Source organism: Felis catus, chromosome B4 (genome assembly GCF_018350175.1).
Source record: "Felis catus isolate Fca126 chromosome B4, F.catus_Fca126_mat1.0, whole genome shotgun sequence".
Lineage (NCBI taxonomy): Eukaryota > Metazoa > Chordata > Mammalia > Carnivora > Felidae > Felis > Felis catus.
In genome coordinates, this window is record NC_058374.1 from 123,893,625 (window position 1) to 123,910,755 (window position 17,131).

The 17,131-nt window shown below is 46.0% G+C and overlaps 2 protein-coding genes across 4 annotated transcripts in view; both read right to left on the reverse strand.

The window, feature by feature from the left end:
- The window catches only part of NT5DC3 (5'-nucleotidase domain containing 3), an 89,062-nt gene extending 82,849 nt beyond the window's left edge, over window positions 1–6,213 (reverse strand). For 2 of the 3 annotated variants that reach the window (XM_023257377.2, XM_011284289.4), the window contains exon 1: window positions 5,925–6,210. In XM_023257377.2, the coding sequence (XP_023113145.1) occupies window positions 5,925–6,123 (199 nt within the window). In that variant the 5' untranslated portion in view covers window positions 6,124–6,210. Of the gene's footprint in view, window positions 1–5,924 lie in introns of all 3 variants that reach the window. The other variant, XM_045062247.1, reaches the window with a different exon arrangement.
- Window positions 6,214–8,307: 2,094 nt separating this feature from the next.
- LOC101083779 (putative tetratricopeptide repeat protein 41) overlaps window positions 8,308–17,131 on the reverse strand; it is a 77,174-nt gene continuing 68,350 nt past the window's right edge. The window contains 2 exon segments of the mRNA XM_045033176.1: window positions 8,308–8,992; window positions 9,084–9,213. Coding sequence (XP_044889111.1) covers window positions 8,314–8,992; window positions 9,084–9,213 — 809 coding nt within the window. The 3' untranslated portion in view covers window positions 8,308–8,313.

Here is a 17,131-nt window from a genome sequence, read left to right on the forward strand (position 1 = left end):
GACCACGCAAGCAGACTAGATTCAAACCCAAATGCACGTGAGGACCAGCCTGATTCCAGGGTTACAAGGAGATTTCCACAACCTCCCAACACACACAGGGAAAAACGTAGAGCAGAGACCAAGATATCTAAGTTTCCCTGTTGTCTTCCTGCATGGAAGGCAGGTCTCTGTGGGTCCTGGATTTATGAGATTCAGAGAGGGAGAGACAGACAGACAGAGACAGACACAGAGAGACAGGCAGAGAAACAGAAAAAGACAGAGAGAGAGAGACAGAGGGAGAGAGAGAGAAAGAGTGTGTGTGTGTGTGTGTGTGTGTGTGTGTGTGTGTGTGTGTGTGTGTGTGTTCCCTCCCACCAAGCATAACCAATAAAACCCAACAGGTGCTCCAGGACAGTAACGCCTTCAGGGCTGCTCACCAGCCTCCTTTTTTAGGCCCTGCCACTACACTTTAGTTCCCCAGAGCTCAGCTATACGTGCAAAAGAATGTTCTTTGTAATTTTTCCAGCATGTGAGTATTCTATACAAAAAGATTTTTAAACTACCCATCTAGTCTACCAGATCGCTGGAAGCCAAAATCCAAAAAGAACAACTCTAAAATACAGAAGACTTGTCTGCCTCCACATGTCTTCAAGAGCCCAGTCAGACTCCTGGATCTCAGTCCCCTGCTGAGTCCTACTCCATAAGCACCTGCTCATGACAATCCTTCACACTCTTACAGACTAACAGAGGGTTCAAGAAGTGCTGGGTTCACCAGAGAGGGCTGAGATGCTCCAGAAACCTCCTGAAACTATAGACGAAACTGTGTGTGTGCTTGCACTGTGAATAACTGTGCAAATCTGCCTGTTTTTCTACAGAGAGAATACACAGCTTTCTCCAGATCCTCAGGGGGACCCTGACTCTGTTATTCTATGCCTGTTACATAGAAAAGGCATCAGGTTGTACAATTAAGCACCTTTGGGTATCATTATTATACGTTCTTGTTAAACTATTGTTTGAACCTCCCAAGTATAGTCTCTAGAGCCTCTATTTTGAGCTATTACCTCAAAAGCAGGGTTCCACCGTCAAAAGTATTTGGGGAGTGCTACACCAACACCCTCCTCCTTGAAGACTCATGCATTTTAAAGACTCTGATAAGCCTACCTGTAACAAAGCTTTTTTGACATGTATTTTCAACATTTCCGTAACCACATCTCTTGGAAGATGGTGGAACACAGTCTGAGAAACACTAGTCCCGTCTTAAAATTACCTCATTATTATGAAGCTGTTTCCTTAACCCACTGCAGTTCCTTGAGGGAAGGGTTTGCACTTTATGTTTATTCTATATACACTAAGCTTATACGACTGTCCTACACACACAGTGCTTACGAAATGCCTAATTTTTGAATGAGAACGAAATGCTCTCAACTGAGAACTCTGAATAAAATCCTTCAACACCCTGTAAAAGCTTCTAACACTTTGGACTAATCCCCACACTTCTTTCCACAAGTTAATACACTTCACAGCCCCAGCTAAGCAGCCAAACGCTCTACACAGACCAGCTCTGAGAAGATGCCTGAAGTGGGGGTGGGGAGTGGGGGGGGGGGAGTGGGGGGGGTGCGCTAGGCATGCGAATCCCTTGCTTCTCTTCTTTCTCTTCTGTCCCAACCTGCAGCCTCACCTGACACAGGTCAGGGATGAGTTCCAGGAAGGTGCGCATGGTGGGGGGGCATAACAGGAAATCACAGACCACAACACAAACACATCCGTCCCTTTAATTACAATCGCACGATGATTTCTTAGAATTCACCATTCTAGGACACGGTTTCTTGAGCCTGGCCTTACCCACACCTGGGGCTGGATTATTCCTTGCTGTGAGGACGCTGTCCTGTGCATTACAGATTGTCTAGGGGCATCCCTGACCTCCTCATGCTGGAGGCCAGGGGCAGCGCCTCACCCCCAGGTGCGACAAGCCAACAGGTCTCCAGACTTGCCAAACGCCCCCCACCCGGCCCGACGCCGGTGGAGACCCACGGCTCTGCAGGGAATTTTTGCTGGAGGTTATAAACCGGTATTTCTTTTCCTAAAAATATGAAGAACCTTTCCTTTGAGCTGAGTTTGACAGGATGCATAAATATTCTACTTCCAAAATCTCAAGTTTAAAAAAAAAAAAAAAAAAGACAGCCCAAATGAGGGACATTCTACAAAGTACGTGACCACTTCTCCTCAAAGCTGTCAAGGTAATCAAAACCTTGAGGAAAACTCAGAGAAACTGTCACCACCAAGAGGAGCCCAGGGAGACATGAAACTAAATGCAGTGTGCTGTTCTGGGTGGGATCCTGGGGCAGAAAAGGACATTGGGTTAAAAACTAGGGAAATCTGAATTAAATATGGACTTGAGTTAATACTGATACATACTGACAACGCATCGACGTTGGTTCACCAATTGTGACAAATGTGCCACAGTCACGTGAGGTTGGGTTTATAGAAACCACATGATTTTTCTGTAAGTCGAAAACTGATCTAAAAACTAAAGTTTACTAAAAAACTTCTTAAAAACAAAAATGGAGGGGGAAAAAGAAGGGCGGGAGAGAAAGGGTAAATAAAACATGTAATGAAAATCAGCTCTTCCCTGAGCAGACTTCATTCTGGGAGAGCCTGCAAAGGGCTTGTTTGCATCAGCCAAGAGATCCCATGACCAGAAAGCAATCATCAGAAAGGGAGAAAAAAAAAATTTATCTTGTCCTTTCATAAATTGAAAAAAATAAAAATAAAACCACATGTTTTTGTCTGAATAGCCATATTTTTTCTGACTCTCATTTCTACAGACACAGTTCAAGTGTCACCCGCAGCAAGGGTTTCTGCAGCCCCTGGATCCCTGAGCAGTTCATCTGCTCTGGTGTCAAAGCCCCTGGGGTCCCTTGTTTATGTCCCCCAAGCTGACTGTCGCTTATCTGTTTACCAGTCTCCCCCTCCACGTGACAGCAGTCCCACGCTGGGCGTTGGCAGGGACTCACCCAGGGTGGGCCCCTCCCCCTGAGACTTGCCCATCTGTGAATCAACAGCCGTTAAGCCCACTGCTGGGTACTTAATAAACTCTTGGTGAGTGAATCAAGCTGGACGTGTATATTCTTACAGACCTCGGCTAATGGCGGGTAGGAACGGTGCAGCCCCGGACTGGGGGAGAAAGGAAATGTCAAACGTTAGTCCCTGTGTTCTCCGGGGTGAGACAGGGACCTCCTAGGTACGTGCCGGGGGCATGAAGGAGGGATGGGGCACACCGATACATGATTCCCAGACCTATAACACTTGAAAAGGCTTACACGTTTAGTCCAGCGGCCTCCTTCTACAGAGAGACATCCAAGCTAGAGCGATCAGGGGGCTTGTTCAAGGCCACGCAGCTAGTTTGGCACTGCCCTAAGCTGAAGGGTACCTGGACTCAAGCTAACGAACTCATCTCCACCCCTCGCTAAGTGTGTGTCTAAAACTGGAAGTTACTTACTAATGAATAATACTAGCTACTAACTACCATACAGCTGCTGCGTGCCAAGCCCACGCTAAAAATCCCCACATTATCCCCAGATCACTGGTGAGGAGACTAAGATCAGAGAGGAAAGATAACAAGCAACTTGCACCTAAGACCACAGAGGTATTTAAGTCTCAAAAATCTCCTCTGAGCTCTCATACTCCACAATTTCACTCTGATTATCACACCCCAAAACCCAAACTCTGGCCTCATGCTGATCTTTATCACCCAACACTCTAGCTGTCTCACTCGGCAGGCACTGTTCTAAACACCTTCCGTGGATGGACACAATCATTCCTCACCAAACCCTAGGATGCGGTACTGCTGACATCCCCATTTTACAGATGATGAAACTGAGGCTTCATGAAGAATGGCAACAATTCGGCCTGTAGTTTCTTATAAAACTAAACATGCAATTACCACTCAACCAAGCAATGGCATTTAGACAAATGAAAACATGTTCACACAAAAACCTATATACGCAAATGTTTACCGCAGATTCTTAATTGTCAAAAACTGGGAGCAACCCAGATATCTTTCAGTGAGTGCAGTACAGTTCAGCGGTTCACCACGGTTAAAAAATGGTTCCGCTGTGGTTCATCCACTCCATGGGACGCCACTCAGCAATAAAAAGAGAACACACATGGACACAACACACACAACCACTTGCACGCTCAGTTACGCTCAGTTAAAAAAGCCAATTCCAGAAAGTCACATACTGTTTGATTCCTTCTATATAACATCTTTGAAATGGCAAAATTTTTGAAATGGAGAACAGATAATGCCCCAGGGACTGGAGAAAGCATTGGCGGGAAGTGGACATGGCTATAAAGACAATGTGAGAGATGTCGCTAATGATGTTCCGTATCTTAAGAGTATTAACCACAGCACTGGATTCTTGAACCTGCATATGATAAAACCGTATAGAACTAAATACACAAACACAAGTGAAGTCAAAGTAGAGGGCTCTGATTAAGATCTGTGCAATGTATCAGCATTGACACACTGCTTGAGATACTATTCTTTTGCAAAATGTTACCACTGGGAGAAACTTGGGTAAAGGGTATGCCAGACCTCCCGCATCAATTTTTACAACAGCGTGTAAATATATAATAATTTCAATTTTAAACAGTCTTGCAAGTCCCAAAGCAGAGCTAGATGATCTACATTTGTTTCATCTAAGATCTGCAACGTCCAGGATCTGGAAAGGCACCCTTTTCACCATACCACACAGCCACTTCCAAGTGCAGTGCAAAATTTAACTCTGAGCAAAGGAAAACTAAGAAGCCCTTTTTTACAGAATTCTGCGTTGCCAGCCACTTTGAGCTCTCTCAGAAAATTATCCCAGTTGGTGAAAATCAGCCCCTTGCTTTCTCTCATTAAACTGACTTCTGGCCAAAAGATTGAAGATGGGATCCTACCAAAAGTTCTCTCCCACCAAATACTTTCCTTATCCACGCTACCCCACCCCACCGCACTGCCACCATCAGTCAGTACAAACATTTCAGTTCTAAATCTTCCTTGAAAGTAGCAGCACCAATGGCTTAACACTGGCCTTTAATGCCAGGCCCCAAATGGTCAGCTGCTACAGAAAAGTAGCGGAGCACAGGAAACGGGACAGAGGGTCAGGGGCTGAGACAGACCCCAGGTCAAGGTGTGACCTTGGCCAGGTTCCTTAAACTTGAGTCTGACTTTTCCCATCTACAGGATGGGGATGTGGCATCGTCCCTCCGAGGTATGGGAAGGATTCAGGAGGACTATCTATGTACCTGGCACTAGGATTTCCTCGGGCCTCCCACCGCCTCTGCCCATTTCCCTCACCAAGCTGATTTTATGTTCACCTGCCAACAAAGGAGTCACTCCCTGGAATCCCCTCCTCTCTAAGGTTGGTAGATAACCCAGAACACTCTCAACTTGGACCCCTCCTATTTCAAACACGGCAAAAAAAAAAAAAAAAAAAAAAAAAGGAAAATCGCTTCTGGCCACCGACAGCAGCCCAGCAGCTCAGCTCCAGAGGCACTCGCCGCCTGCCGGACTCCGGCTGCTACTATTATTACTCTCCGTTATTAACAATACCTAACAGTGCCTGGGGGTGACTGCCTCCTAAGCGATGTCCGTGGAGCCCAAAGCGCTTCCGATGTAGATTTCTGGCTACGAATCGCCAGAATTTATAAAACTGCTTTCCCGACAGGAGAAAGGAAAATTGTAAAGTTTCCGGAGGTGCATTTTTCCGCGTTTCCCGGAATCGCACTGCGGGGGAGATGTCGCCGCAGTTGGGACTGGGGGAGACCGAGGGTCACGACTGGAGGGCCCTGGAGGTCAGCAGCGGGACCCGCGCGGGTGCGAGGGTGCCCGCTCACCCGCTGACCGCCTGAGACGGGCCCCTAGGCACTGGAGGTTCTGCGGGAACCGCCGCACTCACCTTCCGTGCTCCTCTTTGCCTCCCGGTAGCGCTCCCACAGGTAGCCTTTCATGTCCGGGGCCGTTCCAGGTGCTGTGCACAAGGGCCGTGCGGGGCCCGCGCGCCGCCACCCCCGGGCCGCGGTCCCGCAGGCGCTCAGCAGAGCCGCCGCCGCCCTCGCCCCGGCCCGACGGGCCACAGCCGCCGCCGCCGTGGCCATGCTTCCCGCTGCCCTGCTGCTAGTGGCGCCCAGATACCGGAGCTCTACCCGCGCTCAGCCTGCCGGCGGGCGGCTCCCTGCGTCGGAGCACGTGGCGGCGGCGCGGCCCGCCCCTGTGGCCGCCGCGGGGGCGGGGCCTGGGCGGGGGCGGGGGGGGGGCTGGTCCTCTCCGGCAGGGGGCGGGGAAGGGGCGTGTCTGAGGCGTGGTCTGGCCCTGTCGGGCACGAGGCGGGGCGGGGCGGGGGCGGGGTCTGGGCCTGTCTGACAGGGGGCGGGGAAGGGACGGGGAAGAGGTGGGGCCTTGGGCGGGGCCTGGTCCTGCCGGCCAAGGGGCGGGGCGAGGTGGGGCGTGGGCGGGGCGTGGGCGGCCTGGCCCTGGCGCCCAGCCTGCTGTGGTCGCTCCAAGATCCTACCTGTTTCCTCCTCCCGCTCGCCGACTGAGGCCGTCCCCCCAACTCTGACTGCATGGACAAAGTGCCTCTAGCCCAGGCTTCAGGACGTGACCTCTCTCAGCATTAACAGCGTCTGAATTCTGGCTCTCTGCTGGACTGCGGGGGCGGGTCTAGAAGGTCCCTCGGTCCCCAAGATTGGATCTTTCCAGCGCCGCCCAAGAGGGGCAACTGGGCCAAGGCCCCACATGTGGGCTGATCTGTTTGAAAGTCATCCTCTTCCCCCGCCCCCGCCTACTGCACAGCCTAGAAGGCCAGTGCCCCTCCAGAAATTCCTGCCTCGAGAGGGAGGCCCTCAGAATACCGCCACACTGCTCCTGCGCCTGCCTACGTTCACAGGTGCACCTGTCTTCCCTCACATCTGCTAGACTGCACCTGTTCTAGGCATTGTGGTCCACCAAAGACAAACAGTAACCCCCACGATGCGACATTTCTGTGTGACTGAATCAGACTTGGCTGCTGCAGGAAAGGCCCACCCAGAACCCCGCTGAGGATCGCTGAACTCAGAGGACTCCCCAAGCTCTCGATTACTGTGGTTACTGTTGAGCAGGGTGTTAGTTGGAGTACAGGGAATAACTCAACGTTGGCACACTGCCTGGAAGACCACACTGCCATGTGTGAAATAAGTCACGATTTAAGACAAATAACCCAAGCATTCACCTATGCTTATCTTGTTGGCTGAAGGGATCGGAAAATGCTTTTTGGAAAAAGATGGCCTCTGAGTTAGACCTTTACAGATAACAACTACTATTTATTACAGGCTTGCTATGTGCATTCTCTTGCAATCCCCTCAGTAATCCTGAAAAACAAGAGCTGTGATTTCTCCCATCTTATAAATAATGAAACTGAGGTCAAGAGAAGTGGAATAATGTTCCTGAGGTCCCACTGCTGAGCCCATTCTTCCATCTGGCTTCCTAGTATACTCTGTAGAATTTAGTTAGGTGATAAAATAGCCAATAAGTAATCCTTAACAGTTAATGGGTAACAAATCACTGATGAGAGGCAATTAAAATGTTTCAAGTAGATAGGATATGGGCACCTGGGTGGCTCAGTCAGTTAAGCCTCCGACTCTTGGTTTTGGCTCAGGTTATGATCTCACAGTTCATGAGATCCAGCCTTGTGTTGGGCTCTGTGCTGACAGCACAGAGCCTGTGTGGGATTCTCTCTCTCTCTCTCTCTCTCTCTCTCTCTCTCTCTGTGCCCTTCCCCTGCTCAAGCTCTATCTCAAAATAAATAAATAAACATTTTTTTTAAAAAAGAATAATATAGATATGATATTAAATCCATGGACTCTGGGGGAACCTGGGTGGCTCAGTCAGTTGGGCTTACTTTACGGTTTTGATTTATTCCAATTTATCTTTTCTTATTCATGTTTCATTAAAAAAAGTTTTGGTGATAGCAATTATAAATTTTGTTTACAAGGAAAATCAATTCATAAATTCAAAATAAACTGTATCAATGTAAAAGTAACACAATTAGAACTTTAATAGTACTGCTTCAGCATATTTTTAGATATGGAACCCTGTGAGATCAACATTCTTCTACCTACCATGTAAATATGAATCACTTCAAAATTGTTTTTAGCTACAATCTGTTACATATTTTAAAGAACTAAAAAATCAAGACCTAGACTTTGATTATCATCACTTCTAAAAGTCATAAAAGAAAATATCTCATCACAGAGTTCTAAATAAAGGCAAGTATCAAGAAATTTCAAACACAAATACACCCATGATCATTTTTATACTTTATTAGTATCATTTGAGGTCTTCAACAATTTGGTTTCAAACTGAGATCTTCTCTGCAAAAAACTCTTCTGGGGAACCGAACTGTATTCTGGGCTATGAAAAAGCCACTTTTCTGAGATGAGCTCAGATATGGATTCCCAGGGATTATTTGTGCTAAGAGACCCTCCTGCCAAGGGATGCCAGTAAATTGTGGTGATTTGGCCTTTTCCACCCTCACCTTTAGCTGAGAAAACCTTTTGCCGTGAAACCTTTACTACACCATCCATTTTACTCAAAGATAAAACCTTAGAGGAATAATCTTTCTTTTTCATTGAACCTCCTTTTCCTGGGCCATTCCATGGCTCCACATTATCCTGTGTCTTCTGTCGGGTCTTCTCCTCAACAGAAATGGAAACGATGGGTCTCGAGACTTTTTTCCCTTTTCCAGAAGCACATTTTGATTTCTCTGAAATTATATGAGGTGCCAAGTCCATGCTTTTAACTCTCTGTAGGTTATGTGCATTCATGCATATCGCAGAGCTCACTGTATTAGAACTCTGAGCACTGTGGTAGTCTAATTTAAGCAAGTACTCGCATAATGAGGTGCCATTCCTAGAACCCTCGAAATATTGCTGACTCATGCCTTGAAGCCAACATCTTCTACTCCTGATCCCCTCAATTTCCCTCAGAAGTCTGCAAAAGATCAGAAATGGTCAAGAGGCCACATGTGTCACATGAATAGCCAGAAGCAGGTTTCTTTTTGAGACCCAGAACAGAAACTCACTGCAGGATTCCATGGATTGATGAATGAGAAGATCCCAGGTAGGTCGCCCTTAAGTCAAGTGATCTGTACAAATAGCCCACTGCTTCAGTCATGACGTGATGACCGGAGTCATTTATGAATAACTGACCTGCTGGATATTTGAAAATAAGAATATTAGCATTTTTAAAAATTACTCCTGGTTTCACATACTTAAAAGAGAAGGATAAAAAAAATTATAAAAGATGGCACTGGGTGCTTGTTTCAGCAGTACATATACTAAAATGGGAATGATACAGAGAAGATTACGTGAACCGTTCCATTATTTTTAAGAAAAGGGTGGCTCAGTCGTTTGAGCAGCCTACTTTTAAATTCAGCTCAGGTCATGGTCTCACAGTTCGTGAGTTCGCGCCCCATGTCAGGATCTGAGCTGACAGTGCAAAGCCTGCTTGTGATTCTCTCTCTCTCTCTCTCTCTCTCTCTCTTTCCCCCTTCCCTGCTCATGTTTTCTTTCTCTCTCAAAATAAATAAATAAACTTAAAAAAAAAAGATGGCATTAGAACATCATCTATTATAGTATTCCTGATAAAAACATTTAATCCAAGTCTAAATATAAGGAAACAATCAGATACAAATTGATTTTGGCTCAGGTCATGGTCTCAAGGTCATGGGATTGAACGTCAGGCTCTGTGCTGACCATGGAGCTTGCTTGGGATTCTCTCTCTCCCTCTCTCTCTCTCTGCCCCTCCCTCTCGTGCACGCACACACGCACTCTCTCAAAATAAATAAAAATAAACGTTTAAAAAAAGGATATTTCCTAGAACACGTGGGGACACTTGAATATAACCTGCACATTAGATAACAGCCTTATGTAATGGTCAAATTTCCCAGATTTGATAAGTGTATCGTAGTTATTTAGGGGAACGTCCTTGTACTTTGAAGACATATGCTGAAGTGTTTACAAACAGAAGTGTCATATCAGCAACTGACATTCAAACAGTTTGGAAAAAAAAATATGGATGGACATGCATGTACGAAAGAGAAAAAGAATGCAAATGTGGCCAAAAACGTTAACAATTGGTGAATATAGGCAAAGGGTCTATAGGTGTTCATTATATAAAGCCAGGTGCCACTGTCAATAATGTAATATAACTCTCTAAAATGTGTTTATATATATATATATATATATATATATATATATACATATATATATGACATATAGACATATATATATTAACAGTCTAAACTGCAAGTGGTAAATTTATTCATTTATTCATTTACTCATTTTACCCATTTACAAGACCCATTTTAAGGAGCTGAATTTCTACCACTAGTTATAAACATAATGTAAGGCCAGTGCATACAGGACATCGATGTGGGTGTGTGACAAAGAGACTGCCAAGATCTTAAGGGTAAAAACCACCGGCCCCATATTAATAATAATAATAACAACAATGGTAAATTATGCGATTGCCATCCATCAGGCCTGTGTAATCCCAAAAGGTATAAATGATCATCATTTGTCTATTGTTTTCTCATTTAGCCTTTTACTAGGACACACACCCACATGGTTCAATGAAAATGTATAAAGCTATGAAGTAAAAAGCATCTCTCCCATCTCGGTCCTCATCTGTGCAGTCTTCTCCTAACCCGCGTCCTTCCAGAGAACTTTTAGTGCATGTCTATTGTCTTTTAAAGAGGAGAAGACTGGAAGAAGTAACTAGCTCCCGTTCATGGTAGTACAGTCCAAGGTCTGCTTCATCCCCAAGCCCGTGTCCTCCACTGACTGCTACACTAGGCTGCCGCTTCCCTCATCCTGGATTGTCCTTCTTCGGAGGACCAGCCGTGGCTTCTATTTGCAGAAATGTTCTCTTCTCTGTAGCTCTGCCTCATGAGTCATAACCCAGGTCTCAGAGTCTCGTAGGGAGCTGTAGCTATTGGCTCTGCTTAGCAATCTGTGGCTATTTTTCTTCTTTTCGAATTATTTTCATAACTCCCTGTGATGTTATGTCTAGCAGAGCAGAAGGCACTTTCACAAGTGACCCTGCTCTGGATGGCCACGTTGCCTTGGTCTTAACTAACCTTACAAGGTAAAGAGAAGAAGAGAGCCAGAATGTCTCACGCGGCAGCTAAGCAAGAACTCATTCCCCGAGATCTTCTGGATGCCAATAACCAGGCCACACAGAATGTTTATTCTGCCCAAAGCCCTTTAATAGGCTCCGACTTGCCACACAGACCAGCTACCACTGCCCCAACACACACAGTTTCCGGCTCCTGCTCCTCAGACTCCCTCCTGGCCACACATCTTGGCTCCTCAGGCCCCTGTACCCTCAGGATCCATTCTGCACCTGTATCTATAGCTCTGACCTCAGACACAATCCAGTCCTCTCTTTCTGGCAACAAGTGTTGTAGCTTTCAGGAAAGGATAGCCTTGCCTCAGGCCCAGCCCCAGGCCACCCCATCCTCCCTTGGGATCAGTACTGGCTGGCCAGCACGACCTAGCCTGGTCAGTCCTCCCAGCCCAGGGAAGAAGACAGACCAGGATGGGTTCGTTTCAATTAGATGGAAGTCACCGAACCTCTTCTTACTTGAACTCTTCATTCTCGATGGAGAGGGAATCTAACATTAATTGGGCATTCTGTTGGTCTTTCTGCATACATCATCTCATTTAATCTTCAAAATAACCCTATGGACATTATTACTATCACTTTTTGGCCAGTAAGAAAATTGAGACTCAGGGAGGTTCTGTCCAGAAACCAGCAGAACTGAGATTCAAAGCCAGGTCCCTGGGATCCAAGCACTATAACTTCTAGAGGTAGGTAAAGACAACACCGTTCTCCCTGTTGCAATGGATCCTTAGGAGATTTTCCATAAAAATATAGATAGGGAGGAACCATCAGCTATCTTTTCATTTTGCACTTAGGGACAGAATATGAATCAGAGGTAAGAAAAGTGGGGGACAGGCCTACCAACTACGTTGAAAATCTGTCCTCAGATTTAAAAAATTTTTAATGTTGATTTTCTTTTTGAGACAGACAGCACAAGTGGGGGAGGGGCAGAGAGAGAGACACACACATAGAATCCAATGCAGGCTCCAGGTTCTGAGTTGTCAGCACAAGGCCCTATGCAGGGCTCGAACTCATCAACCACAAAATCATGACCTGAGCCAGAGTCGGATGCTCAACTGACTGAGCCACCCAGGCGCCCTTATTCTCAGATTTTAAATGGTAAGTTCTCCTCATCCCCCGCCGCCACCAACTTTTTTACTGCTTATATTAAAAATAAAGTGGGGGACGCCTGGGTGGCTCAGTCGGTTGAGTGTCCAACTCTTGATTTCGGCTCAGGTCATGATCTCATGGGTCCTAAGATCAAGCCCCGAATCAGGCTCTGTGCTGTGGAGCCTGTTTGGGATTCTCTCTCCCTCCCTCTCTGTCCCTCCCCCACTCACTCACTCTCAGTCTCTCTCTCTGTCCAAATAAATAAATAAACATTACTAAAAGAATAAAATAAAAAATAAAGTGGTAACTTTACTATTTCCTCTAGAAAAAGAAAGCAAGATCTTTTATCCAAAGACAATCCTCTGCCCTTTTAAGTATTCTTCTAAAGTACAACCTTTTCTAGTCTGTATTCTACTACAATTTAAGCCTCTTGCTTCCTCTAATATTTGCTGTCACCTAACACGTGGGATTTTCCAATGCCAGCCCTGTGTTTACTTTCTCCCCAGTCCATAGTTGCAATGCAGGTGGTTGCCACCAGCTAACAAGGAAGATCTCAGGCGTTGGTGGAGGTCCTCAGGAAATCGAATCAACTCTATGGACACTGCCCAACAGGGAGCACCCCCCCCCCACCTGTGCACCTGTGTGTGAATGAATGGGCTAAGTAGAAACAATCCCCTTCTATGTTCTCCACCCAGAAGGTGTCCTGCAAATGTGAATGAGGAAGGAGGATTATGCATTGCCTAGAGGTTCTTTGTTGAAAGTTTTTTTGTTTGCTAAGTATGCATGTCCAAAGTTTCTTCCTCAGAAGTCCTTCAGTTTGAGAAACTAAGCTTGTTTCCTCATTCTTTCAATAAATGTGTGTCTACAAACATATTAGGGAGGGAGAAAGCTATCATTGTCTCAAAGTGAAACGTTGCAACTGGATGTCTCCATGGGCTTTCCATTTCTGCCCTGAAAGGAAACAATAAAAGAGGGTATGTGGGCGGGGAGGAGGATGGAGGGTGTCCTTCGCTCCACCCCTCTCCACTGAGACCATTGGCAGGTCCGCTTACAGGGACCCGGCTGCACATGACAAGCAGCAACCTCTGTCCTCTGCCTCAGTACTGCATGAGTTCATTCCACCGATTCAGGGGCCTGTGCAGACCCCACTTTTGAGTAGAGGGGACAAATTCATTGTTCTCTCTTACACAGGCTTTTGCCCCTACCACTCCACCAAAACTGAAGGTTCCCTGCGACCTCTGTGGCGCAAGGGTCTGCTCTCAAGCTGGTGGTCAGTTGTCAGCCCTGTCCTTTCTCAGCTTCCATGACTTTACCGATTCTCAGCCTCCTTCTAGAGCCATTCCTCATCTTTCACTACAACTCTTCCCTCTGCCCAGCCCTTAAATACTGGCATTCTTCCAACTTCTATTTCTTGCCATCTTTTTGTCTTATATTCTTCTTGGCTCTTTCAACCATTCTACCAGGTTGACCCACCAGGCATCTGCTAAGGACTCCAAAATATTTTTCTCCAGCTCAGTCTTCTAACTCCTAAGCACCAGAGCCATATACTCTACTGCCTACTGAATGTCCCCACTCACATAAGAGATTCAAACTCAACATGCCCTAAATTAGCTCACCATGGATCCCACCCCAACTCTCAACCTATGCTTCCTGTCTTAGAACGGCAACAACCTCATCCACGCAGATGCAATCACCTCTGGTATGGCCATAAACTGGGGGATACCTTTGTTCCCTTCCCTCACCTCCCACATCCAATCAAGCACTGAAAACAGTTGGATTTACCTCTGAAATCTCAAATACAACCCTTTCTCTCTATTTCTACTGTCCTGGTCTCAGTTAACACAGGAGACTCTCCAGTCCTCTCTTACCAGCCCCATCCTCTATCAGCCACAGAGTATTAGATCTAAAATACATTTTTGGTGGGGTGCCTGGGTGGCTCAAGTGGTTAAGCATCTGACTCTTGGATCTCAGCTCGGGTCTTGATCTCAGTGTCGTGAGTTTAAGCCCTGAATTCAGCTCCACACTGGGCATGGTGTCTACTTTAAAAAATGAAGTGAGAGTTGTTTTCTATGAAAAACAGGCTGAATGCCTTGGAATTCTTTCAAATTCCAGGGCAAGACAGCCATAAAGGGTGGAGGGAAGAAAGAGATAGCAACCTAGAAGGATCTTACACAAACCATGACAATTGTCCAAGTTCTCACCCTACAGAAACTAAAACTGGAAATTGTGGGTGATACATTTTGAGAAAGGTGATGGCTAATTCTAATCAGAGGACCCACTCTAAAAAAAAAAAAAGTCTTGATTCTAAATTTAAGAATTTGAGGAAATAACTATTTATATGTGGAAGTTAACACTGAAATGCATAGGATGCCTAAGTAGCTCAGTCAGTTGAGCATCCGACTTGATTTTAGCTCAGGTCATGATCCCAGGGTCAAGAGATTGAGCCCCAAGTCAGGCTCCATGCTGAGCATTCTCTCTGTCTCTCTTTCTTGCACCCCCACATGTGTGCTCTCTCACGCTCTCTCTCTCTCTCTCTCTCTCTCTCTCTCTCTCTCTCTCTCTCAAGGAAAGAATAAAATAAAATTGAAAGGCAGTTTGTCTATGTCACTTACCTGATCTTTTGGATTAAGAGACCTAGTGCTATAGAGGACCACAGCTGAGCTGAGCATTGAAAACTCCTCTGAGGAGAGAGGACTGACTCACTGTATGGAAAGTCACCCACTAGAGCTTTTGTTTAATTTCTTCCTTCTAAATTTGACAGAGATGGTTGGCATTTCTTTTTTTTAAAAGAATCCCAGGGAGAGGGAAGTAACGTGAACTTCATCTATCATACTTCTTCCAAAATAAACAATTCAGTACAGAACATTCAGCTTGATATTATGGGATATGAAAAGCCACACTCCCACTGAAATTATTTCTCAATAGGCGGATTTAAAACACTTATCAGGGGTGCCTGGGTGGCGCAGTCGGTTAAGCGTCCGACTTCAGCCAGGTCACGATCTCGCGGTCCGTGAGTTTGAGCCCCGGGTCAGGCTCTGGGCTGATGGCTCAGAGCCTGGAGCCTGTTTCCGATTCTGTGTCTCCCTCTCTCTCTGCCCCTCCCCCGTTCATGCTCTGTCTCTCTCTGTCCCAAAAATAAATAAACGTTGAAAAAAAAATTTTTTTAAAACACTTATCAGAGGAGCGCCTGGGTGGCTCAGTTGGTTGAGCATCCGACTCTTGATCTCGTCTCAGGTCTTGATCTCACGGTTCATGGCATAGAGCCCCGCCTTGGGCTCTGCACTGACAGCATGGAGCCTGCTTGGGATTCTCTCTCTCCACCCCCTCTGCCCCTCCCCCACTTGTGCACATACGAGCTCTCTCATAAATACATAAATAAAAACACTTATCAGAGAAGGAGAACAGTAGTACGGTTCTGTGTCAGAGGTAGCCTGGAACATAAATCACAAAAATCCTCTTTTCATAGTCAGGATTCGTACTAAAATCTCCAGAATTAACAGTTTTATCAGGTTAAGATTTGTCTTGAAACTGGATTGAAATTGAGAGGAGACAAGCTGTACAGGATATATTACACAGAAAGACTTCATTTTTGAATAAGTGTCTCACAAAACCATGACCAGAAGAGGAAACAAAATGTAGAATTTATTGCCCCACAGACTGTCACCTCAGATTCTCCGACTGACCAAACTCAGTTCAGGCTCTTCTTAGCTCTTTTTCAACCAGGCCTCACTTTGGGCTTCTGTGTTCATCTCTGCGTTGTCCAGTTTTAGCAAGAATCCTCCTAAGTCAGTTTAGCCATCCTCAGTGTCTGATCACCCTGGACATCAGGTTCCTCAGTCCCCGTCACAGCCCAGGTGAGGCCTGCCTTCAGCAAGAACCCTGTTAGGTTCATTGAGCCCGAATTCCTTACATCGGACATTTCCTCTCGGTGAATTTTCTATCCATTGACTCCCTCCCTACTCCTTGGCTATAAAATCTCACTTGTCCATGCTGTATTCAGAATTGAGTGTACTTTTGTACTGAGGCCTCTTTCCCCTATTGCAACAGTCCTAAATAAAATGTTCTTACTGCTTTAAGGTGCAGCAAATACTTGTTGAATGAATGAATGAATGAATGAATGAATGAGTGAATGAATAAATGTATGATAATGATAACACAAGTAATTAACACTTAAAATGCCCTTAATGGGGCTCTTGGGTGGCTCAGTTGGTTAAGCATCTGACTCTTAATTTTGGCTCAGGTCATGATCTCACAGTTCAGGAGTTTGAGACCCACATCAGGCTCTGTGGTGATAGTATGGAGCCTGCTTGGGATTCTCTCTCTCTCTCTCTCTCTCTCTCTCTCTCTCTCTCTCTCTCTCCACCCCTCCTCCACTCATGTGCACACATGCGTGTGCGCTCTCTCTCTCTCAAAATAAATAAATAAAGGTAAAAAAGTTAAAAAACATTGAATCAAAGGTGGGCCCATGTGAAAAGTCATTTGTGATTTTCAGTCACGTGTTACTCCAGGGTCACAGGAATAAGTATGAAGAGGCTATTCCTATACAAACAGTGTCTTACAACAGAATGGGCAGGAAGGGAAGCCACGCTGACAAGACAGGGTCTAGCCGGGCACGGTGTCCCGCCCACAAGAGATTGAGAGACAGATGGAAAGACTTCTAGAAGATGGAAAGACTTCTTTCCATTATGGACTGAGTGTGTCCTCCTCCCAAATTCTTTTGCTGAACTCCTAACCCCCAACAGGATGGCATTCAGAGATGAGGCCGTTGGGAGGTGAGTGGGTCATGAGGGCAACCCCCTCATGAATGGGATCGGTGCCCTCATAAAAGGGGTGTCCGTCCTCCCACCATGTGAG